At 42.3% G+C, this 27158-nt stretch overlaps 1 protein-coding gene across 1 annotated transcript in view; it reads left to right on the top strand.

Moving 5' to 3' along the window:
* The window catches only part of exoc2 (exocyst complex component 2), a 118977-nt gene that overhangs the window by 33710 nt on the left and 58109 nt on the right, over positions 1-27158 (top strand). The window contains exons 4-7 of the mRNA XM_062028146.1: positions 2744-2870; positions 13277-13390; positions 22168-22292; positions 27062-27142. Coding sequence (XP_061884130.1) covers positions 2744-2870; positions 13277-13390; positions 22168-22292; positions 27062-27142 — 447 coding nt within the window. The remainder of the gene's footprint in view (positions 1-2743; positions 2871-13276; positions 13391-22167; positions 22293-27061; positions 27143-27158) is intronic.

Raw genomic sequence — 27158 nt, 5'->3', positions numbered from 1 at the left:
GTACCAAGAAGTAAGAAAAGTAGGTTTTGAATAGTAGGGTCCTAACTTAAGAGTTTTCAGATAAAAGAAAAAGAAAGAGCTTTGAAAATAATATAAGAAAAGTCAAATATAATCTCCATTTTTCTTTAAAAAGCATTTAGCTATGCTCAATTCTTCAGCTAACAAAAGAACAAAATGTAAAATAAAGTGCCCTGGTTTAAGAGGATATGTTAAAACGTCAGTAGCAACATAAAAATAATTGAACTTGAACAATTGTGTTTTTATAGGTAAACATTATTATAGGCCATATACACAAATATTTTTTTAGACTATTTTTAGTCACATTTGCAAGTAAATTTGTCGCACCGTACACCTCTGCATTTACAGTGTTTTTACTCACTGTCTCTCACTACTAAACATGCAAACAAACCATGACAACCTCCTGGTGGAGCAGTTTGGTTAAACAAAAACATGATTTGCTCCTGATAATCGTCCTTGTGGGACAGTGCAGCAAACAAAAGCAAATTAAAAAGCTCAGATATGCATTGATACATTACATAAAGAAAGGAAATTAAAGGCTTCGAGATGGATTTCTTACCTTTTTAGTAATTCAATGTATCTGTCTTTCATTATATCTTCCTTATGTATCAAATATGATGTAGTGTGTGTTTGTATCATGAATGTTCATGAGTTGTCCGTTTTAGTCTTAACCCTTCTCAGGTTTTAAACCTTTATCAGACTCAACTTGATGTTAACTTAAGTTATATTTTGGTTTAAAAAATAGATAGAATAGAATAGAATGTCTTTTATTGTCACTATACACAGGTACAATGAGATTAAAAGCAACTCCAGTATCAGTGCGACAGTCTATAAATATGCAAAACATAGGAAGGAAAGAAAAGAAAAATAGTGCAAAAGGAGGTAAGGTGCATAGTCCATTCCTGAGAACGAATGTTCTGAATATGTTGTTAAAATATTATACTATATACATATATACAGAAACATTCAGACTGTGGGTGGAAAGTAAAAATTGCACGCAGAGATGTGCTAAACTATAAAATCAGTGCCTATGAGAGTTCACCGTGGTTATGGCTTTAGGGAAAAAACTGTTCTTGAGTCTGTTTGTCTTAGACCTGATGACCCTGTAGCGCCTGCCTGAGGGCAGCAGGTCAAACAGGTCAAAGCCAGCATGAGAGCTGTCCTTGATAATGTTGGTAGCTCTGCTGAGGCAGAGGGAGGTGTAAATGTCTGTCAGGGAGGGTAGAGGGCAGCCGATGATCCACTGTGCTGCCTTTATCAATCTCTGGAGCCTCTCCTTGTCTGCAACGGTGCAGCTGCCGTACCATGCTGTGATGCAGTATGTCAACAGGCTCTCAATGGATGAGCGGTAGAAGGTCAGCAGCAGGTTGTTTTACGGGTTGTACTTCTTGAGGACTCTCAGGAAGTGCGGCAGCTGCTAAGCCTTCTTAGTGATGGCAGTAGCGTTCTCTGACCAGGAAATGTTGTCAGAGATAAGGATGCCAAGAGACCGGAAGGTGTGGACCCTCTCCACACACTCAGCCTTGATGTAGAGGGGGGGCTAGGTCAGTGCTGTGTTTCCTGAAGTCGACGACGATATCCTTGGTTTTCTTGGTGTTCAGAGCAAGGTTGTTCTCTGAGCACCAGTCTGCCAACTTCCGAACCTCCTCTCTGTAGGCTCCCTCGTCCCCCTTTGAGATGAGTCCGACCACAGTAGTGTCGTCCGCGAACTTCACTATGACGTTGTTGTTGTGGGTCGGACTGCAGTCGTAGGTGTAGAGGCAGGACAGAAGCTCAGCACACAGCCCTGTGGGGAGCCGGTATTCAACGTGCGGGTGGAGGAGAGGTGGGGACCGAGTCGCACAGTCTGGGGCCGGTTGGAGAGAAAGTCCTTAATCCAGGCACAAGTGAGGGGGGGGGAGGCCGAGAGTGTTCAGTTTTGTAATGAGGATGTCCGGTATTATTGTATTAAAGGCAAAACTGTAATCCACAAAGAATATACCGGACGTAGCTCTGCTTTTGCTCCAGGTGGTGTAGAGCAAAGTGGAGAGCCACAGTGATGGCATCCTCAGTGGATCTGTTCGCCCGATATGCGAACTGGTAGGGGTCGAAATATTGGGGGAGATAGTCCTTGATGTGCTGTAGAACTAGCCTCTGAAAGCACTTCATAATTACCGGGATGAGGGCCACCGGGCGGTAATCATTTAGGGTGGTGATGGGAGATATCTTCGGCACCAGGATTATTATTGCTGATTTCAGGCAGGACGAGATGACTGCCTGGGCCAGGGAGAGATTGAAGATCCTGGTAAAGGTGGAGGTGAGCTGGTGGGCGCACGCTCTGAGCACCCTGCCAGGAACCCCGTCTGGGCCAGCAGCTTTCCTGAGGAGGTGGGGGCAGGGCTGGAACAGATGAGTGCTGCTGTGGTGTCTTGAAGCGAGCAAAGAAGCTATTTAGCTCCTCTGCTAGCGGCGCACTCAGGTCTGCTGTTGATACATCGCGGCCTGTGAAGTTAGTGATGTGGTGTATGCCCCGCCAGACCTCTCGTGAGTTGTTGTTGGACAGGTGGGACTCTATACTATGTGGTCCGCTTTAGCTTTTTTAATTCTAACTAATAATAATAATAACTAATCTTTTTAATTGCAGACCACACTGATAAATCCTAAACCTGGTCACCTCAATGTTTTGTTGATATAATTTTTTGTATTGCAACCTAAACTTCTCGACTTGTCCTGCCTTGTCTTACAGGTATCTTGGACCAGTCGGCTGTGTGGGTTGATGAATTGAACTACTACGACATGAGGACTGACCGCAACAAAGGCATCTCTCTTCTCTCGCTGAGACCCAATAATCCATTGGGTATTGAGATAGACAAGTATGAACAATGAGCTACCAAATACAACATAATTCCAGGGCTCAGTCTAGAGCTGCAGCTATCGAATATTTTAGTAATCAAGTACTCTATCGAATATCCTGATCGATTAAACAAGTAATCGAATAAATTATATTATTGCTTTAAACCGTTTTTTAAATTTTTTTATTTTTTTTTGGTCCTGTCCAGCTTCTCAGGCAAATCATATCGAGGGTGAACTTGTGCTATTGTGGTATGCAAGCTCCACTTTGCAATGTTTGCATACTACTGCGTTTTCCTTCGATTTTAGTGTGAAGTGTTCTTAGACCTTAGACAACTTTTGTCGCTTCTTAATTCCCTCGTTTTGCTATGGCTCTTGTCCACTGCTTTCTGCAGCGTTTGCCATTGCGAGTTATGTCGGTGAAAACGTTTTCTAAACTCAAGCGTATTTAAAAGAGCGATGTTGTGCAGTGCAGGGGGCGTATGATCTGTGACGTAAACACGCTGTGCATTACCTAAACAGTTAGTGCGAAACGTGAGCTGCCATGTCCACACTAACACAGAGAGTTTCAAAAACACATATTTGGGGTTAAAACAATCTCCATCTACACAAGTGTAGTTTCAAAACTGTCTATGTCTACACACAAACACATACACCTGCTGTCATGCACATTTTGTCTAATCAGAAAATTATGAAATTTCCTTTTCACAACATATTATAAATACACATTGTACACAACATAAATACTGTTCAATTATATACACAGTAAAGGCATGTGAATTATCATTGTACACATGTCAAACCTTTGCACCAATTATATACTATATACAAACAATTATACTTCCATTATTATTTATATCCCACATTTAGTTTTTGATTAACATTGATCATAGTATTAACTACTGTGTTGATTCAAGAGTGATATATTTTTCCAAGACATTGGTCTTAAAGTGTTTTTAAATGTGTGAATGGAACTGGAACATTTTAAGGAATCATCCAAGCTGTTCCACAGTTGAACCCTCCTGACAGAAACACATCTACTTTTTAAGCTCGTTCTTATGTTTGCTTCCTGAAAGACAGCTGAACCTCTGAGGTCATAGGGACTCTCCCTAGGTTTGAACCTCTCCTGTAGACACCCAGGCAGCATATGGTTATGAGCTTTGTACGCCACAATAGCAGTGTTGAGGTCAACAAGATTGTGCAGTTTTAATGTTTTTAATTTAATAAACAGAGCATTGGTATGGTCATGATAATCCGCATAATTTACAATTCTAATCGCTTTCTTTTGAAGTAAGAATATAAAGTTGATGTTTGATTTGTAATTGTTACCCCAGATTTCAACACAATAATTAAGATATGGGAGTACGAAAGAATGATATAACATGTTAGGAGACTTTTGATTTACAGAGTTTTTAATTTTATGTAACATAGCAATGATTTTTGCCATCTTTGTCTCGAGTACATTTATGTACAGTTTCCAATTTAATTTATCATCTATATAGATTCCCAAAAATTTTGTGAATACACCCTTTCTATCTCCATATCATCAATTCTTATATGACACTGTATGTTATTTTTCCTATTTCCAAAAATTATATATTTTGTTTTATTTTGGTTGATTGATAGTTTATTGGCATCAAACCATCACTTTAGTATGTGGAGTTCACTCTCTACAGTCTCTAGGAGTTGGCCAAGGTCTTGCCCAGAACAGTACAGACTTGTATCATCAGCAAAGAGAATACAGTTGAGTTTTTTAAAGATTTTACAGATATCATTATATACAATAAAAACAATTTTGGTCCCAGTACAGAACCTTGGGATACTCCATGTGTTATTATCTTTTTATCTGAATCTACATTGTTCATATGCACATACTGTTCTCTGCCACCAAGATAACTCTTCAACCAATCATGACTAAAAAAATAAAATTATGTTGCACTTTTCTTATGACACACAGCAAAAAGTCTTGCTTGTCAAAGTTGTTACGTCAGGCGGAGGTTTGATAGCGATCGTACCCAAAACAGCTGACTGTCATTCGCGCCAGCGGGAGTGTCGCAAAACCCATTTTGATGTGTCTTTTTTAGTAATGTTGAGTGAAAATAGCAGCATGTTTACATTCAAACATACAGTAAGTCATCTTATAATGTTTTCAAAGGCAGCAAGGCAGTGTTGTTGAGCTTGGAAATGACAGCACATAACCGTGACGTCATCACAAGTCTCCGCTGAGCGGAGAGTTTTGGATCTTTACTCTTTGGCCAGCGTTTGTAAAAGTCTGCGTCTTTAAAGACAAAAGTATGCGTCTGCGTTTGGATAAGAGGCCTAAACGCAGAGATAAGTATGCCTTTATTAAGTATCTGTGTTCGTGTGGACATGGCCTTAACAAGGCGAAATGGCGTAAAAAAATGTTTACGACGCCTCGAGGCAGCAAGAATTCCTCGAATATATTTTGTAATCAAATTACTCAAGTAATTGTTTCAGCTCTAGCTCAATCACATTGCCATTAACACATGCAATATTACCTTTTTTATCCTGAGAGGTTTTCTCATATGAAGCTTATGAAATACGTTTGCAACATGGCAAAAACTGTTTACCTCTGCACACAGAGAATGGAAACAACAGTTTGTGGAAATGAAGAGACGACCATTAATTTTCTTTTTGAAAGACGTGAGGCAGAAACACTCATTGACAATAACTGTACATCGCCTTTAAGCCGGCTGCATGGCTGCTTCACTCATAAAGAAACCTTGTGGCATTTGCTGGGAAAAAAAAAAGCCCCATTCCTACCTAGAAGTGTAGTTCTGTTCATTTCAGTTTCGTATAGAACACACTTTTTTTTTTTTTTGACAATGTGGCCAAAAATATTCATCCCAACATGTCAATTTTTTTTAGCACCCTTTGGATGGGCTACCAGTTTCAATGATTTGTTACAGAACACTGGTGTAAGGCAGAGCTAAAGGCCATGTCCACACGAACACAGATACTTAATAAACGCATACTTATCTCTGCTTTTAGGCCTGCTGTCCACACAGAGATGCATACTTTTGTCTTTAAAACGCAGACTTTTACAAACGCTGGCCAAAGTGTAAAGATCCAAAACTCTTCACATTGTACACGGCACAAACGGAGGCTTGTGATAACATCACAGTTGTGTGCTGTCATTTCCAAGCTCAACAACACTGCCTTGCTGGCTTTAAACACACTATAACAGACCTGGGCATTGTACGGCCCGCGGGCCGCATCCGGCCCTTTGCGCATCCCTGTCCGGCCCGCGTGAGGCCAATCATAAATTACAAAATACATTTCAAAAAGTATCTATGTCGAGTGTGCAATACAACGGTGCTGCTTTTGTTTTGAAAAGCGTTATTTGTATTACTTCCGTGTGGGCGTGTGTGAGTGAATTGAACGGCGCAATAACAAATTACAAAATAACGTTTAAAAAACATCTATGTCGTGCGCACAATAAAACTGTGCTGCTTTTATTTTGAAATGTGTTATTTATGCCATATGTCCGGGGGGAACCTGTGAGTGAAGGTGCATAGAGACAAGTGATGAGACGCTAAAAAAAGAAAAGTTGATGACGAATGGCGTGTTTTGGACTGGCAAGTATTTCTTTACATAAATTAATGGTAAAGCCGTGTGCTTAATTTATGGTACACAGCTTGCTGTGTTTAAAGAATATCATTTTAATCGCCACTACACGAAGAAACACGAGGGAAAATACGGGAATCTGTCTGATGAAGCGCGCGCAAGGGAGGCCGATGCGTTGATTGTAAAACTGCAAAGCCAACAAGGACTTTTTGCCATATTTCACACCCCCAGAGATGCAGCCGTCAGGACAAGTTTCGTCATTTCTCACAAAAGCGCCAGAAAAAGTAAGGCGTTTTCTGACGGAGAGTTTATTAAGGAGTGCTTATTGGACTTTGTTGCGCTGATATGCCCGGAGACATGGACTGTTTTTCGCTAACTTTGGATGAGAGCTGTGATGTACGTGACACCGCCCAGCTGCTCTTCTTCTTACGTGGGATAACTGCAGACTTTCAAATCACGGAGTAGCTGGCAGCCATGCAGTCAATTAAAGAGACAACCACAGGTAATGACTTGTTCACATAGGTAAATGCGTGTTTGGACATGTTAGGACTGAAATGGGACAAGCTGGCAGGTGTGACAATCCAATCCACTTTATTTATATAGCACATTTAAACAACAAAATGTTTCCAAAGTGCTGCACAACAATATTAAAAACAATATTCAAATATTATCCTTAGCTCCACCAATGACTGAATAAAAAGAAAAAACAATTACATATAAAACCAATATAAAAAACAATATAAAATAAATATGATTAAAAACTATTTTTAACAACAGATGGTTGTCCAAATCTGATGGGGAAAAATGTTGGATAATGCAGGATAAAGTGACCATCAAAAGCAATCTGCTTTTGTATAAAGTTAAGTTAGGTTAAATTAAATTATTATTATTATTATTATTATTATCATCATTATTATTTATCTTACGGTATATCAAAAATAATATTGAGCAAAATTGTATTGAAATATTGTCGTGTGGCCCTCCAGCAGTGCTCGGGTTGCTTATGTGGCCCCCGGTGAAAATTAATTGCCCACCCCTGCACTATAAGATGACTTACTGTAGGTTTGAACGTAAACATGCTGCTCTTTTCACTCAACATTAATAAAAAAGACACATAAAAATGGGCTTTGCGACACTCACGCCGGCACAAATGACAGTCAGCTGTTTTGGACATGATGGCTGTGGAACCTCCACCTGATGGGACAACTTTGACAAGCAAGACGTTTTGCTCTGTGTCATAAGAAAGGTGCAACATTATCTTATGTTTTTAGTCCTTGTTTAACGACAAATCATGAAGTTAACTTACGTGTCTTGCTTCCATTTGTGTAGATGGAGAAAAAGCGACCAAGCAACTAAAAAATAACATAATATAGCATCCTCCCTGTAGTGTGTACTGCTGTTAAAGACAATGCACACTTCATTGCACATGTACCATATCACTATATCGATGATTAAATGCTTTATAATTCCCTTAAACATGCAAAATGGTTTCCTTGGCTTGTTAGTGCGTGCTGATTTTAGAAATAATGTACACTTCACTGCACATGTAATACATCACCATGTTGCCGAACACGTTATAATCCCATGAGTGTTAGGTTTCAGCAGCACAGGCGTGCATTCGCTTTTTAATAATGTTCCCAGGGCTCTGTGTACGTGCAGGCTGGTTTTAAAGATAATGTACTTGTCATTGTACGTTTAGTATATCAAAATAAACATAATAGGATGTGTAATGCCACCAAGTCAGCTTTTGCTGCTTTTTTCAGGCTTTTGATTGAACAAAATGTGCATGACAGCCGGTGTATGTGTTTGTGTGTAGACATAACAGTTTCAAAACTACATTTGTGTCAATGGAGATTTGTTTAACCCCAAATATGTGTTTTTGAAACTCTCCATGTTTATGTGGACATGGCCTAAGACACAACTGTCCCTTGTTCGGTCACTTCTGTGGCCTACTATTTCAGTCGGTACAGTAAGTTAGTTGTTCATAACCGAATGATTGGCATTTCATCTATGTTGTGTCACATCAATATCTATGAGACACAACCTTACTGTTCTCCTGAACAAATGATTGTGCTCAACAAAGACCTACCTGGCAACAAGAGCATTTGCAAACTTAAGGCATATAAAAATAACTGAAGAAATCCATGTTGCTGTCTAGGTAATAACTGTATATTTCAGTTGTGAAGTTTAACAATGAATCATGTAAAAATCCTGAAGTTCGAGTGATCACGCAGCCAAATACTTTTCCATCTATTCATTTTCTACCGTTTGTCGCTCTATGTGTCGCAGGGTTGGCTGGAGCCTATCCTAGCTGTATTCGGGCAGAAGGCGGTGTACACCTTGGAAAAGTCGCCACATTATTGCAGGGCCAACTCAGATAGACAGACAACCAATCACACTCACATTCACACACTAGGGCCAATTTAGTGTTGCCAATCAACCTATCCCCAGGTGCATGTCTTTGGAGGTGGGAGGGATGTTTATTTTCTCAATTATCATGTGCCTGATCTACTAAGATCCAAAAAGCATGTGCTAAAAAGCGTACGCAAATTATACAATTGTGTGTAGTGTTAGTGGACTTGTGTGTGATCTACTAAGACTGTGTGTACAATTGATAACAAGTGCATAAGTGGTGCATACTGCCCTATTTAAAGGGGAACCACACTTTTTTGGGACTTTTGCCGATCGTTCACAATCATTATGAAAAACAGGACGACGTATAGATTTTTTTTTTAATGCATTCTAAATATTAAATAAACATATATAAAAGTCTGCTTACAGCGTGGCCAACGGGAGGTCCTCTATTCCACCCGTAAAATCCAATACCTAACCATTCAAAAAACGCTAGAGAAAAAAAAGACATTCTGTGACTTAAATATTAAAGGTGCCATATGTAGTAATGTGGCCAGAAATGGTACTGCAATCACGGTCAAAATTATGTAGTCCCCTCCCACTCTCCATGACTGAGGTTGCCAGTAACACAGCCAAATCCAAATCCTACTCCAAGGAACTTCAAAAGGCAATCGACGAGTCCTACGCTGTAGGTTTCTCTTGTTAATGCTTCTTGCAAGATGGTTTACAAAGTAATTACGCCACATTTTACTGATGTCTATTAGCCAAATGTATTTGTAATGTTACGCAGCAATATTTTCGTTGGGAGTCAGGGCAGATTGTTGGCATTACCCTGTTAAAATGTCTAGTTTGACCGCACGGACCACCATCGAAATAATTATATATAATAATATATAATACATTATATATCGCATAGGCCTACTTTGATGGCAAGCCAAGGCCAACAGTAAAATTACCGCCACATTTCATTCAGCATAACTCCATGTTGCATCCAACCTGACGCAATGCATTCTCTTCCATGTACGCACATCACCATCTTTCAGTGCAGAGTGCGATTCTGTGAGCCAACCCACATTATGCATAAACCACGTTACGCATAAATCATATAGCTTACTACCATGTCAATACACAAAGTAGAAAATCATTACATGTAATGCATTATATTGTGCCAAGCAAATGCCACCCCATATGTGCCTGATGCACATACAGTACCGGAAACCGCAATTCGTTGTGCTAATGTTGGAACGCATTTCATCAGCGTATCAGCATATTGAGAACGAAATAGGCGCTGACACTACCCATATCCACAAAGGTTTTATTTGTCGAAAATATATTTTGCCCTGTCAGTTTGATGGCACATCTACATACAGGCTAACAGGCATATATTTCCCCCATTAGCCTGTATGTCAATGTGTCATTGACGAGGCTAGCATGCTTAGCATTACGCTAGGAGCTGAGCATCCGCTAAGCATTAGTTGCACGAATATACTAACTTTGTTAGACAAGATCATAGACTGTATTGGACAGTATAATTTGCATACGAAATGTCCATTTCCATTTATTACAAGTAATAAGAAAACGTAAATGCCTGATTTACCTATCAAGGAGGTAATTAGCACGTTTGGCGTCAGAGGAAAAAATGCTCTCCGCCTTCAATCGTCTCCATCTTTCAAAGGCATCCACGATACAAATCCTCGTTTTCCTGGCTTTGTCATGAATAAGTTGAGAATCGTAACGACGCCTTTTAGATTTACTAAGGTCTGACATGTTTAGTAACTTTACCAGTAGCAGTATCTAGACGAAGGTGGCGGTGCGTAACTGGCAACCTGGATGTGACACATTCACAGACTTTCTAATTGGTTAAAACGGTGGAGGGCGGGTAATCGAAATGAAAACAATAACAAGATTTTGGGACTGTAAATCTAATTTTGAAATTAGCATATCCCGGCTGAACTACCGTTATCAGTTATAGATGTAGTCGAAAATAACATTATTTATTAATGCCTTTTTACACATCAGAGCCATTTAATGATGACTTGACATAACATTATTACATTTGGCACCTTTAACCAAGTATTAATGACACTGTTACTATAAGCGCGAATGCAGACAAACTACCATGTGTCCCTATGTTTACATCACAGTGTGATGTAAACTGTTTCCTCGCTTCCCTGCTCCTTGGAAGTTTATTGTAGATCATAAATCATGCCTCTCACCTAGAAAGTAGATGGCTGAGAATATAATCCAACAAGTTGGTTCACATTGACAGCCATTTAGAATCCAGAACTGATGAGAACGACACGAAAAGACACTTGGTTCCCTCCTCAAGTGTATATATATTGCTGAATAATCTTTTTTTAAATTTTTTTATGACAGTTCATATATGTTAAGCATACGTAGTATAAAGCTGCAGAACAATCTCCTCCTTTATCACAGCTATTTTTGCTTAACTTTCAATTTGAACGTACTGTACATTTCAAACGTACTAAATGTAGACGTAAAACAGCTCCCGCAGTATCGTGTTAGTGTTAATTAATCACATAGCGTATGCTAAACATGCTTTGCATTGTGGCCGTTCTGATAATCAAGATATACTCTGCATATTCATGAAGACAGACACGCTAAATAGATTGCGCTCATTATTTTGTTCACTTATTTTGCTCACCCCTTTGGTAGAAGGCTTTGTGTGTGTTCTCAAGTTTGCATGTGTTTTACTACATGCAAACCTTTGGTAGATCAGGCTCTTACTGTAGCAGGCTTGTGCGTGTGACTACAGAGTTGGGGGTTAGCTGGTTTGGAATTATTTGTGTAAGATTTGGGTCATTAGTATATATCAAGTTTCCCTAATGATGCACTAGTTACACTGAGCAACCAAGCATCACACACTTAGCTTCAGCTTCCCATGTCAAACTTAGTACAATACTTCATAGCAGCATACTGACTTTTACTAAAAGAAACAAACATCTTTGTTAGTTTTTTACAGTTTAATTTGCCACTCGTAATAGCATATGGTAAGTAGTACACACCAACAATTCATGATCCAGTATTTTGTGCTTTTCATCTGCATAAAAGCACCAATTCGGGATACTTAAATTAAATTAGATTATGGATATTATTATATTATGGATCTAGGCATGTGCCCTCAGGGAAATGAGGTTACAATAACAGCAACACCATATGCAGTAAGTAAGTACATTTTATTTATAAAGCGCTTTTTTTTAATGATAAAATCACAAAGCGCTGCACAAAACATAAGGATACAAAGTGGATTAAAAATGATAGTTAAAAGGTGCATTACTAAAAAGAGAAGTTTTCAAATGTTTCTTAAAAGTTTCAACACAGTCAAGATCACGGCGGGACTGGTGCAAATTGTTCCAGAGTCTGGGAGCTATAGCCTGGAATGCCAGGTCTTCACGGGTTTTAAAACGAGTTTCGGGGATCTTTAGAAGACCCTGGCTTGAAGACCGGAGGCTGCGCCCTGAAGAGTAGGGGCATAGCAAGTCAGTGATGTACTGAGGGGCCCCACCATGCAACGCACGGAATGTCAGTACTAAAAAGTATACTGGATAGTGGCAATAGCAGCACAGCACACAGGGTAATAGGCTAATAGATACAATAGAATAATAAAGTATGATGGAAAAAAATGTCTGTATAATGCAAACCAAGGCAGAAAGTATCGTTTTTTTACAATGTCCTGTACCTTTTTCCATTTAATATCTTCCTTCCATCTTCAGCTCTCACCCTCCCTCCCACTGAGGGGTTCTGCAGTTTGATGGCAAAAGGAACAACTTAGTTTTTTAATGTGTTGGTTTGGACTTCCTTGCGCACAGATAACGAGGGTGGCTGGCGTCATCTATGATATCGAGCAGTTTGTTCGGAGAACTTGTCTCTACAACCATCACATGAGATTCTGGCTCCTTGCCAATCACAGAAACAGCCTACGTTTTTAGCTTGTAGCCTACAGGAGTTCTTCTGGAAAGTGCTGCTCCCTCGCCCCAACATTAGAATATTACACTGGCAACTACAGACTGGTGTAACATCTATAGGAGCTCTGACCCTTCCTTTACATTTGCCCTGTGTAATACTGTACTACAGACAGGGTAGCTGTGGGTGCTGACTACCTCCACCTCGCTTCCCTCGATCAGAGCTGGTCACTTGCTTGTTTTGGACTTCCAAAGTCTATAACCTGCTCTTTTGATTTAACATTGTTAAGCTGAGGACCAATATATCCAAAGGTGGCTTAATGTCTACTGTATGAATTTAAATGACAAAATTCAGCATATGCTGTGGTGGGTATCTGTGAAGGTCAAGACTTTAGTTCTAACCCAAACCCCCTACACTGTCTGATCAGTTAAAGTTGTACCAACCTTGCACCCAAAGTCAGCTTCCCTCTGACTCTGAACATAATCATTGGTATTAAAAATGAATGCAATTTTGAATGAGATATTTTCACTATTTAAGTGTAACCATCTTTTTTTTATTTTCATAGAGGAACACTCCCACTGAAAGACGTCGAGATGACATTTCCAGGGATGAGTGGAGACTTCACCAGTGAGAACTTCTCCGCCACCTGGTATCTCATCGAAAACCATGCAAGCACTGGGTATGCCTTTTGTCAAAAATCTATTTTCTAAGAGTGACCTGATTAAGACTATGACAATATTCTTAGTGATTGGGAAATCATTTCAGTATATACAATGCAGCTATTAAAAAACTTTGAAAAATGTTTAGAGGCTGTGTGTGAATGCTGAAGAGCTAAAGCTGAACTGAAAGGCTGCAGTGCCGTCATATGGGGGAAAAGGCTGACTATTCTATGCATCCTCAGCCCGCTATGACGCACCCTGCAACCCTGCTACACACGGGCAATGAATGGGGTAGAGGGGCCCACACCGATATTCTCTCAGGGGGCCCAGAATTACCAGCAACTTCCCTGGAAGGCTGTAAAAATATAATGAACATGCAGATGAAAAATGTGAGCGTTTTGGTGATGGAATATGAATAATTATGGAAGAAAATGTAATTGAGTGTAAAAACTGAATAGCCAAAATGTCCTCCCATTCATCCATTTTCTACCGCTTGTCCCTTTTTGGGGTCGCAAGGGGTGCTGCAGCCTACCTCAGCTGCATTTGGGCGGTAGGCGGGGTACACCCTGGACAAGTCACCACCTCATCGCAGGTCAAAATCCATCCATCCATCCATCTTCCTCCGCTTATCCGAGGTCGGGTCGCGGGGGCAGCAGCCTAAGCAGGGAAACCCAGACTTCCCTCTCCCCAGCCACTTCGTCCAGCTCCTCCCGGGGGATCCCGAGGCGTTCCCAGGCCAGCCGGGAGACATAGTCTTCCCAACGTGTCCTGGGTCTTCCCCGTGGCCTCCTACCGGTCGGACATGCCCTAAACACCTCCCGAGGGAGGCGTTCGGGTGGCATCCTGACCAGATGCCCGAACCACCTCAACTGGCTCCTCTCGATGTGGAGGAGCAGCGGCTTTACTTTGAGCTCCCCCCGGATGGCAGAGCTTCTCACCCTATCTCTAAGGGAGAGCCCCGCTACCCGGCGGAGGAAACTCATTTCGGCCGCTTGTACCCGTGATCCTGTCCTTTCGGTCATAACCCAAAGCTCATGACCATAGGTGAGGATGGGAACGTAGATCGACCGGTAAATTGAGAGCTTTGCCTTCCGGCTCAGCTCCTTCTTCACCACAACTGATCGATACAGCGTCCGCATTACTGAAGACGCCGCACCGATCCGCCTGTCGATCTCACGATCCACTCTTCCCCCACTCGTGAACAAGACTCCAAGGTACTTGAACTCCTCCACTTGGGGCAGGGTCTCCTCCCCAACCCGGAGATGGCACTCCACCCTTTTCCGGGCGAGAACCATGGACTCGGACTTGGAGGTGCTGATTCTCATCCCAGTCGCTTCACACTCAGCTGCGAACCGATCCAGCGAGAGCTGAAGATCCTGGCCAGATGAAGCCATCAGGACCACATCATCTGCAAAAAGCAGAGACCTAATCCTGCAGCCACCAAACCAGATCCCCTCAACGCCTTGACTGCGCCTAGAAATTCTGTCCATAAAAGTTATGAACAGAATCGGTGACAAAGGGCAGCCTTGGCGGAGTCCAACCCTCACTGGAAACGTGTCCGACTTACTGCCGGCAATGCGGACCAAACTCTGGCACTGATCATACAGGGAGCGGACCGCCACAATCAGACAGTCCGATACCCCATACTCTCTGCGCACTCCCCACAGGACTTCCCGAGGGACACGGTCGAATGCCTTCTCCAAGTCCACAAAACACATGTAGACTGGTTGGGCAAACTCCCATGCACCCTCAAGGACCCTGCCGAGAGTATAGAGCTGGTCCACAGTTCCACGACCAGGACGAAAACCACACTGTTCCTCCTGAATCCGAGGTTCGACTATCCGGCGTAGCCTCCTCTCCAGCACACCCGAATAGACCTTACCGGGAAGGCTGAGGAGTGTGATCCCACGATAGTTAGAACACTCCCTCCGGTTCCCCTTCTTAAAGAGAGGAACCACCACCCCGGTCTGCCAATCCAGAGGTACCGCCCCCGATGTCCACGCGATGCTGCAGAGTCTTGTCAACCAAGACAGCCCCACAGCATCCAGAGCCTTAAGGAACTCCAGGCGGATCTCATCCACCCCCGGGGCCTTGCCACCGAGGAGCTTTTTAATTACCTCAGCAACCTCAGCCCCAGAAATAGGAGAGCCCACCACAGATTCCACAGGCACTGCTTCCTCATAGGAAGACGTGTTGGTGGGATTGAGGAGGTCTTCGAAGTATTCCCTCCACCGATCCACAACATCCGCAGTCGAGGTCAGCAGAACACCATCCTCACCATACACGGTGTTGATAGTGCACTGCTTCCCCTTCCTGAGGCGGCGGATGGTGGTCCAGAATCGCTTCGAAGCCGTCCGGAAGTCGTTTTCCATGGCTTCCCCGAACTCCTCCCATGTCCGAGTTTTTGCCTCCGCGACCGCTGAAGCCGCACACCGCTTGGCCTGTCGGTACCTGTCCGCTGCCTCAGGAGTCCTATGAGGCAAAAGAACCCGATAGGACTCCTTCTTCAGCTTGACGGCATCCCTCACCGCCGGTGTCCACCAACGGGTTCTAGGATTACCGCCACGACAGGCACCAACTACCTTGCGGCCACAGCTCTAATCAGCCGCCTCGACAATAGAGGCGCGGAACATGGTCCATTCGGACTCAATGTCCAGCACCTCCCTCGTGACATGTTCAAAGTTCTTCCGGAGGTGGGAATTGAAACTCTCTCTGACAGGAGACTCTGCCAGACGTTCCCAGCAAACCCTCACAATGCGTTTGGGCCTGCCAGGTCTGTCCGGCATCCTCCCCCACCATCGCAGCCAACTCACCACCAGGTGGTGATCGGTAGAAAGCTCCGCCCCTCTCTTCACCCGAGTGTCCAAAACATGAGGCCGCAAATCCGACGACACAACTACAAAGTCGATCATGGAACTGCGGCCTAGGGTGTCCTGGTGCCAAGTGCACATATGGACACCCTTATGTTTGAACATGGTGTTCGTTATGGACAATCTGTGACGGGCACAAAAGTCCAATAACAAAACACCGCTCGGGTTCAGATCCGGGCGGCCATTCTTCCCAATCACGCCTCTCCAGGTTTCACTGTCGCGGCCAACATGAGCGTTGAAGTCCCCCAGTAGAACGAGGGAATCACCCGGGGGAGCACTCTCAAGTACTCCCTCGAGCGAATCCAAAAAGGGTGGGTACTCTGAGCTGCGGTTTGGCGCGTAAGCACAAACCACAGTCAGGACCCGTTCCCCCACCCGAAGGCGGAGGGAAGCTACCCTCTCGTCCACCGGGTTGAACTCCAACATGCAGGCTCTGAGCCGGGGGGACAACAAGAATTGCCACCCCAGCCCGTCGCCTCTCACTGCCGGCAACGCCAGAGTGGAAGAGAGTCCAGCCCCTCTCGAGAGAACTGGTTGCAGAGCCCTTGCTGTGCGTCGAAGTGAGTCCGACTATGTCTAGCCGGAACTTCTCCACCTCGCGCACTAGCTCAGGCTCCTTCCCCCCCAGCGAGGTGACGTTCCACGTCCCAAGAGCTAGCTTCTGTAGCCGAGGATCGGACCGCCAAGTGCCCTGCCTTCGGCCACCGCCCAGCTCACTTCGCACCCGACCTCTATGACCCCTGCTATGGGTGGTGAGCCCATTGGAGGGGGGACCCACGTTGCCTCTTCGGGCTGTGCCCGGCCGGGCCCCATGGGGACAGGCCCGGCCACCAGGCGCTCGCCATCGTGCCCCACCTCCGGGCCTGGCTCCAGAGGGGGGCCCCGGTGACCCGCGTCCGGGCGAGGGAAATCTGGGTTCCTTGTTTTTATCTTTCATTGAGGTCTTCGAGCTGCTCTTTGTCTGATCCCTCACCTAGGACCAGTTTGCCTTGGGAGATCCTACCGGGGGGCATAAAGCCCCCGGACAACATAGCTCCTAGGATCATTGGGACACGCAAACTCCTCTACCACGGTAAGGTGGCAGCTCAGAGAGGAGGCAGGTCAAAATGTCCTGAAGAAATTAAACCTTTTCAGCTTAGAATAGGTTGTGAAGTATAGAAGCAAAAATAATTATTATAATTTTTTTATAGGAAACTTTGGAATTATGGAAATAGTGGGGATTTTTTGAGTGTGTACAAAAATCATGGAAGTCCTGAAAGAACTGAATGTTTCCATATTTCAAACAGTTGAGGGATAAGATAAATGTGGCACATATGAATTATGAAATAGCTATTCATTTTCAATGTGAATTTTGTCCCAATAATATAGGGAATTACTGAAAATGCGCAAGTTGTTTGGAATGTGTCAATATGGAAATTGGGATAGAACAGAACTGGAGAAGGCATTTTTTGTTTGGAAATTGTTTGAGAATTGTTGCAGTGTGGACAATTGCAAGCCTGATTGTTGCTATGCTGGAATAGTTTTGATTTGGTTCAGAAATGTGATATGTGATTCATTTCAAATAAAAACATCTTTAAGCTGGGGAGTGTTAAATTGAATGAAACATTTTATGGAATAATAAAACTAGATAGCCTAAATGTTTTGAATGGCAGAATTAGAATACTAAGATTTTTTTACATACTACCATGTGAGTGAATTTATGAATTAATAATTGTAATAGTGAAATAAGTTATTTTAATATCCAAACATGTTCGTTCCAAGAAAAAAAAAATCAGTTACTGGTTATACAGTGTGTTATTTTGGACTCTCCTGTCTTCCTCTCCCCTGACTGCCCTTTCTGTAACCTCGACCTCATTTTCCTGTATGACCAGGCACACTATTTGGACTTTGCTGCCTGAATGTTTCTTCCTGCAAAGGAAACCCCACTCTCGATCGACACTGTAGTCACACGTAATCTTTGTATAGGACACAATTGTCTGTGATTGTATCTATAAATCAACATCCATGCTCTTATGTGGCTACATTAAGTAAAATGTTTTTTTGTTTGTTTTTTTTGCATATTTATTTATCTTTAAATTTTGTTAGAGCTAATAGTACATCTTATGGTAATCTAATATAGTAATCAAATTATGTTATGTTATTATGTTTACCTATGTATAGAACAAAGAAAAGCAACATTAAATTAAAACCACAAAATTAATACTTACCATCAAAACAGGTAAAAAGTTTGTTTTCCAGACAGGAGATTATAACAACATCTTCAGTTTCATTGTGGAAAGTCCTTAGTAGTTTTTTGATTGATTACTTGCTTACTTTTTTGCACACTCTTGGCATTCTCTCGATGAGCTTCAAGAGGTAGTCATATTGTGATAGAGTGATTGGAGCACATACTTGTTGGTCACAAAATAATTGCAAATAATAATTAACTTAGAATTTCATGGCTGCAACGCATGCCAAAGTACTTGGGAAAGGGCATGTTCACCACTGTGTTACATGGCCTTTCCTTTTAACAACACTCAGTAAACCTTTGGGAACTGAGGAGACGCATTTTTTAAGCTTCTCAGGTGGTATTCTTTCCCATTCTTGCTTGATGTACAGCTTAAGTTGTTCGTCAGTCTGGGGGTCTCCGTTGTGGTATTTTAGGCTTCATATTGCGCCACACATTTTCAATGGGAGACAGGTCTGGACTACAGGCAGGCCAGTCTAGTACCCGCACTCTTTTACTATGAAGCCACGTTGATGTAACACGTGGCTTGGCATTGTCTTGCTGAAATAAGCAGGGGCGTCCATGGTAACGTTGCTTGGATGGCAACATATTTTGCTCCAAAACCTGTATGTACCTTTCAGCATTAATGGCGCCTTCACATCTGTGTAAGTTACCCATGTCTTGGGCACTAATACACCCCCATACCATCACAGATGCTGGCTTTTCAAGTTTGCGCCTATAACAATCCGGATGGTTCTTTTCCTCTTTGGTCTGGAGGACACGACGTCCACAGTTTCCAAAAACAATTTGAAATGTTGACTCGTCAGACCACAGAACACTTTTCCACTTTGTATCAGTCCATCTTAGATGAGCTCAGGCCCAGCGAAGCCGACGGCGTTTCTGGGTGTTGTTGATAAACGGTTTTCACCTTGCATAGGAGAGTTTTAACTTGCACTTACAGATGTAGTGACCAACTGTAGTTACTGACAGTGGGTTTTTGAAGTGTTCCTGAGCCCATGTGGTGATATCCTTTACACACTGATGTCGCTTGTTGATGCAGTACAGCCTGAGGGATCGAAGGTCACGGGCTTAGCTGCTTACGTGCAGTGATTTCTCCAGATTCTCTGAACCCTTTGATGATAGTACGTACCGTAGATGGTGAAATCCCTAAATTCCTTGCAATAGCTGGTTGAGAAAAGTTTTTCTTAAACTGTTCAACAATTTGATCACGCATTTGTTGACAAAGTGGTGACCCTCGCCCCATCCTAGTTTGTGAATGACTGAGCATTTCATGGAATCTACTTTTATACCCAATCATGGCACCCACCTGTTCCCAATTTGCCTGTTCACCTGTGGGATGTTCCAAATAAGTGTTTGATGAGCATTCCTCAACTTTATCAGTATTTATTGCCACCTTTCCCAACTTCTTTGTCACGTGTTGCTGGCATCAAATTCTAAAGTTAATGATTATTTGCACAAAAAAAAATGTTTATCAGTTTGAACATCAAATATGTTGTCTTTGTAGCATATTCAACTGAATATGGCTTGAAAATGATTTGCAAATAATTGTATTCCGTTTATATGTACATCTAACACAATTTCCCGACTCATCTGGAAACAGGGTTTGTACATATATACATCCATCCATCCATTTTCTACCGCTTGTCCCTTTTGGGGTGACGGGGGGTGCTGGAGCCTATCTCAGCTGCATTCGGGTGGAAGGCGGGGTACAAGTCGCCGCCTCATTACAGGGCCAACACAGATAGACAGACAACATTCACACTCACATTCACACACTAGGGCCAATTTAGTGTTGCCAATCACATATTTCTTCAAAATAGCCACCCTTTGCTCTGATTACTGCTTTGTACACTCTTGTACACTTTGAAGTGAAAACCATTTCAGGTGACTACCGCTTGAAGCTCATCAAAAGAATGCAAAGATTGTGCAAAGCAGTAATCAGAGCAAAGGGTGGCTATTTTGAAGAAACTAGAATATAAAACATGTTTTCAGTTATTTCACCTTTTTTTGTTCAGTACCTAACTCCACATGTGTTCATTCCTAGTTGTAATGCCTTCAGTGACAATCTACAATGTAAATAGTCACGAAAATAAAGAAAACACATTGAATGAGAAGGTGTGTCCAAACTTTTGGCCTGTACGGTATATGTATAATGTGTATATATGTATATGTGAGTTTATATGCATATATGCATACATATATTATTGTTATTATACAATACAATAGTATTATACAATATACAACATCGTTTGGACATCGGGAGAGATATCTCTGGATTGGCAGACCGGGGTGGTGGTTCCTCTCTTTAAGAAGGGGAACCGGAGGGTGTGTTCCAACTATCGTAGGATCACACTCCTCAGCCTTCCCGATAAGGTCTATTCAGGTGTACTGGAGAGGAGGCTACGCCGGATAGTCGAACCTCGGATTCACGAGGAACAGTGTGGTTTTCGTCCTGGTCGTGGAACTGTGGACCAGCTCTATACTCTCGGCAGGGTCCTTGAGGGTGCATGGGAGTTTGCCCAACCAGTCTACATGTGCTTTGTGGACTTGGAGAAGGCATTCAACCTTGTCCCTCGGGAAATCCTGTGGGGAGTGCTCAGAGAGTATGGGGTATCGGACTGTCTGATTGTGGCGGTCCGCTCCCTGTACGATCAGTGTCGGAGCTTGGTCCGCATTGCCGGCAGTAAGTCGGACACGTTTCCAGTGAGGGTTGGACTCCGCCAAGGCTGCCCTTTGTCACCGATTCTGTTCATAACTTGTATGGACAGAATATCTAGGCGCCGTCAGGGCGTTGAGGGGATCCGGTTTTGGTGGCTGCAGGATTAGGTCTCTGCTTTTTGCAGATGATGTGGTCCTGATGGCTTCATCTGGCCAAGATCTTCAGCTCTCACTGGATCGGTTCGCAGCCGAGTGTGAAGCGACTGGGATGAGAATCAGCACCTCCAAGGCTGAGTCCATGGTTCTCGCCCGGAAAAGGGTGGAGTGCCATCTCCAGGTTGGGGCGGAGACCCTGCCCCAAGTGGAGGAGTTCAAGTACCTCGGAGTCTTGTTAATGAGTGAGGGAAGAGTGGATCGTGAGATCGACAGGCGGATCGGTGCGGCGTCTTCAGTAACGCGGACGCTGTATCTATCCGTTGTGGTGAAGAAGGAGCTGAGCCGGAAGGCAAAGCTCTCAATTTACCGGTCGATCTATGTTCCCATCCTCACCTATGGTCATGAGCTTTGGGTTATGACCGAAAGGACAAGATCACGAGTACAAGTGGCCGAAATTAGTTTCCTCCGCCGGGTGGCAGGGCTCTTCCTTAGAGATAGTGTGAGAAGCTCTGCCATGCTCAAAGTAAAGCCGCTGCTCCTCCACATCGAGAGGAGCCAGATGAGGTGGTTCGGACATCTGGTCAGGATGCCACCCGGGCACGTCCGACCGGTAAGAAGCTACAGGGAAGACCCAGGACACGATGGGAAGACTATGTCTCCTGGCTGGCCTGGTAACGCCTCGGGATCCCCCGGGAAGAGCTGGGCAAAGTGGCTGGGGAGAGGAAAGTCTGGGCTTCCCTGCTAAGGCTGCTGCCCCCGCGACCCCACCTCGGAGAAGCGGAAGAAGATGGATGGATGGATGATACAATATACACACACTTAGTGTTTTTTTATTGATGAACGATGAAAGATACGAACAGTTATATATTTTTTCTGTTGTTCTTAGTTTTGAGCATTTGAAGATTGCTGCCAGCAATCTGAAAAAGCAGGCCACCAAGAAGAATGAGGGGAGTCTGGCATATGTAAAAGGAGGACTCAGTACTTTCTTTGAGGCTCAGGATGCTCTGGCAGGTGAGAATCATTAAAACATTTTGATGTGTAGTTCCAAATGGGCAAGTACATGCTTTTGACCCATCAACTAACCCTTTTCTGCATAAAATATTTGACGTGTGTATGTGTGTGTGTCCTTGCCCACTTTCAGCTCAATTGCTGTGTTGCAATCACGTGACCTCGAGGCACTTACAGGTTTTAGGTGGAGGGCAAGAGTTCCATTCGACTTCTGCTTATTACCTGCATCAGTGCATATTTGGGCATATTTTGAAAAGGACAAATGATAAGCTATCATGAAGAAATATTAAAATGGGATGGAATGGATTTATACACTCTTAAAGCGGAACTAAATTTTTTTGGAATTTTGCTTATCGTTCACAATCATTATGAACGACATGACGATGGATGGATTTTTTTAATGCATTGTAAATGTTGAATAAATGCGATCAAAAGTCAGCTTACAATGGAGCCTATGGGAGCCGCTCTATTCTGCCTATAAAACCCTTAAAAAACATCCAAACACCTCCATTAAGGTTTTATATACACGCTATAAGTATATATGTAATGTAGTGACAGGGACATTCATAATAACATTTATTATTTACCTATTTTGATCAGTTTAAGCATTTTGCTAAAGAGACTTACACGACTGCGTGTCCTGTTCGTAGTACAACCACCTCCAGTGTTATTAATTTACATTTAGTTAAGAAAGATGATCTCCGCCCAACCAAAGTTGGCCTTCAGATGGACTTGCATTTCAAGGTTGCCCCAACTGCTGCCAATTTGGTACATGAAGGTAGTTGTTCATGTCATTCATGCGTTTTGATTGTTTACTGTCTTCTTCCTCTGTAGCCAATCACTTACTTCCTTAGTACTATTTATATGTACACTTTCTTCCCCCATTGTCATTATTATTATGGCTTTCCGTATATTTGTGACCTGTTTGGGAGAAATGCAATGTTTTCATTGTTAGTGGCTGGATCCAAATAAACAGAGCAGTGCAACACAATGCAAGCCAGTGTATTAGGATTGACAAAGCTGATAACAGGCCCAATTTGACCAATGGGAACAAATACACAGTCATTTCTACATTCAGACTGAGCATGCCTTTAGTACTGTGTGCCTACTGCCTAAAAGGGAAATATACAGAGGCAATTATTGAGTCTTTTCGGTCCTTAGGAAAAAAATCATTTAGGTAATGTAAGATTTTAGACTTAACGAAATAGTATATATGCAAGATGTGTGCATAAGTGGCTATTTCAGTACAATACAGTAAATTTAATTAGTCAATTTCCTATTAACATTCCAAAAAGAAATATTGTCTCTTTTCTGTTGTGGTCCAGTCCGTGGAGAAGATTATATAATATTTCAAGAAAGTTCTCAATTTATCCAAATCAAGTCTTTTTCAGCACTGAAGTATCACAAGTGGAACTAAAAAAGCCCTCAGAAAGCGCTGACCACTTGCAGGCCCTATCTCCCTATAGTAAAGAATATAAAATAATCCAAAATGTTATCACTTGTTCTTTATCCCATTTCTGACATTTCCTGAAAAAAATCCCTGTTAAAATTTGCTCATAACTATTTGAGCTGTGCTGCGAAATAACAGAGACAAACAGCCCTCAGTGCATACATATCCTCTTAATTAACTGAAAGATAATTTAAAATGCCATGTCTGTGCGAGTTTGTTTAGTTGATGTCACTTCCAAGCAAGAGGGTTCACTCTTAGCACCAGTCTCAACAGCTGAGCGTGTTTCTTCAATAGAGGAACGAAAATAAACATAGTGAACCCTCTGGTCACCATCCACTCTCTTTGTCTTTGTGGGTAGAAGTATGGTCGCTAGTATGAACACAGAGAAATTCAGGCTGGTAACGTAAACTTAAGATAACAAAGTAGAAATGATCTGGATCAACCCAGAATGTAATCACTTGTTCCTTATACCATTTCTGATATTTCATGAACATTTAATCAAAATCAATGCATATTTTTTTGAGTTATGTCTATGACAGTCAAACCCTGGCAAATACATAACTTCCTGGCAGAGGTAAGTATTACTTGGAAATTAAAAAAAAACAAAACAAGTTATAGTGTTTCTAGCATACACCATGTCATTGTTCTTGAATATTTAAAACATGTACTCATACTCTAATTCGTTGAATAATAAAAATGGGTCTGTTATTTAACTGTGTTGTGCTGTACTGTATATGGCTTGCCAGAGAAAGAGCAGCTGGCTTAATGACTGACAGTCTGTCGAGCTTTGTTGTTAATAAAATATTGAATTTTGAGGTTTTTCATTGTTGTGTCAAAAGGAAGTCTCCCAGCGATGCAGGAAGCAGAACGGCTACCGTGTTCAAAAATGCCAGATTCCCAGGGCCAATTTCCCGAGCCCCCAGCCTAACAGGAGTCAAAACATCTCCAGCTTTAGAATCCAGGGGCACTGTATTTTTATTTTTATTCATTTTTGTCTTCAATGGTTTCAGGAAGTGAAGCAGGAGTTGCTGCTCCTCCTCAATTCTTGGCAGACTATCCGAAGCCTGGTCTAATGTTTGGGTTAGATGTGACTTCATCTGCCCTTTATGTGACACAAAGTGAATACACAGCTGGCAACGGGGCAAAGGTGGAGTCTGAAGCAGGCCTGCTTTCGTTGTGTGTGTTTTGTTGTTTTTCTCAGTGTTCAGAGAGAGAAAAGTTCGTCTGCTCTTGCAGCTGTAATTGCATTTACTATTCTAGGAAGCCTTTCTGTAAAGGTTTGAATTTTTCTGAGTAATTTCTGTCCATGTATGCAAAATAGCCTTTTTCCAGGACAACTATTTTATAAAAAGGATTGGTTGGCATGCTACACATTAAGGGTAATCCTAAATGTATGACCCGGTTGGGGTGAGGGCTATGTTCAAACCACTTAAGTTGTTCCTAACCAAACTCATTCAAAACTGGGAATTTCGATTTATTAGTATGCTAATGATTTTAAGTATTGGTGTGATGGACTATCCAGCCCACTTGATGAATTATTTCAGTAAGTAATGTGCCTTGGTACTTTTGGCAACACGGTATGTCTGCATGTTAGGGGTGAAACCGTACATGTATTTGTCATCTGATTTATCAGTACAAAACTTTTGGTTTGGTTAGGGCTGGACAAATATGTCAAAAATAATAATCTCTGTTATTTTGATTGGTATTGAAACCATGATTAATAACACGATTATTCATAAATTTGAAAACATGAGTATGTATTGTGACAGCACGGTAGGACAGGGTTTAGTGCGCGTGCCTCACAATACTAGGGTCCTGGGTGCGATCCTGGGCTCGGGATCTTTCTGTGTAGAGTGTGCTTGTTCTCCCCGTGACTGTGTGGGTTCTCTCCAGGTTGTCCGACTTCCTCCCACCTCCAAAGACATGCACCCGGGGATAGGTTGATTGGCAACACTAAATTGGCCCTAGTTTGTGAATAGGATTGTGAATGTTGTCTATCTGTGTTTGCCCTGCGATGAGGAGGGTGCACCCCGCCCTCCCCCCACGACCCAGAGAGGGACAAGCGGTAGAAAATGGATGAATTGTGCAGTCACATTTCAAAAATACTGAAGGGTCTGACATAATATGTCGGTGTTGACTTACCAAACTTCAAAGCTGTCCAGCCATGTCTTTATGGACCATGATTTGTGCTCAGGGGCATGCTCATGCTGTAATAGAAGGAACGCACAGAATTCTTCAAAATGTCAAGGAGCAAGAATTAGTCATCTCTAATTAATACTGCATTTAAAAGTTATGCTTTCTTTTACAGTCACTAGTGTTGGTGATATTTATTTGCTGGTCGGCAGTAGTAGCCAGAGCAGTATTGTCGTCGTAGTGAGAGTTGCATGAAAGGGCCAATGATAATGATTGGAAAATGGCATGTTTGAACAGTAGATTTCTGGAATATTTTAATCCTTGCATTGAAATGTATGTCTGTCAGAGTGGGCCTTATTTATTTACAGAGCTTTCCCTTATGCGGTCTCCAATATCTCTTAACAGTAATAGCTGTATTTGTAATAGAACAAATGAGGAGCAAGAGATAACAGACAATTGAGTGAAGAGAAATGAGTGGGTCATTTTTTTATCTCTCATGTTTATTTATCTTCACCTAATTCCTGAAATGTCTCTTTGCTGCATACAGTATTTGAATTACTTCAGAAGTATGTCAAAGGTCCCAAAACCTTGCCCAGCTCACCTCCTCTTTGTCAATAAACTCACAGTGCAGCTCTCAGCACCCAACGGCCCACTTCTGCACTTCATTTATTTATTCATTGGGTTGGCCACACCTCTCAGTGGTCTTTTTTTTATGTTTGATCTTCTCATTCCCCCTCTTCAAATTCCCTCTTCTGCACAAACATTCCATGCTAAATGATTTTAAAGCCAGATTAGAATTCCATGCTTTCCTTGTCCTGCTTTGCAAGTCTTTTTTAGCATTTGCCTTTCTCTCGACATTCCTAAAAGTATTTCTCAGATAGTTAATTCACATTAGAGGGCATCTAATGTCTGAAGGCCATAAAACAGTTATTATTACTATAATTTTTTCCAAGTCAAGTTATCTGGTACAATAAGCACAAGGGAAAGGTCTGTTGCATGGTAAATTCTTAAAGGAGGGGTCCAGACCTTGCAATTCAATCTACATTCACAATCTGATTATGTGTATTTATTGTTTAATATTTGATTCCTGAAACAAATATGCAAATGTTCTTGTTTTTGTTCCATATATGTTGTACTTGATAGATAACTTCTGTTACTAAAACATATACATTTTTATAATTTGTTCTAGCAATCCACCAGAGGCAGGAGTCTGATGGCACTGAAAGAGTACAGGGATCAATGACCCAACGCCTGGAAGTTATCCTCAACAGTAAGCATCTTTTTAT

The sequence above is a fragment of the Entelurus aequoreus genome, linkage group LG19 (genome assembly GCF_033978785.1).
Source record: "Entelurus aequoreus isolate RoL-2023_Sb linkage group LG19, RoL_Eaeq_v1.1, whole genome shotgun sequence".
NCBI lineage: Eukaryota > Metazoa > Chordata > Actinopteri > Syngnathiformes > Syngnathidae > Entelurus > Entelurus aequoreus.
This window is presented reverse-complemented; position numbering and strand designations above follow the sequence as displayed.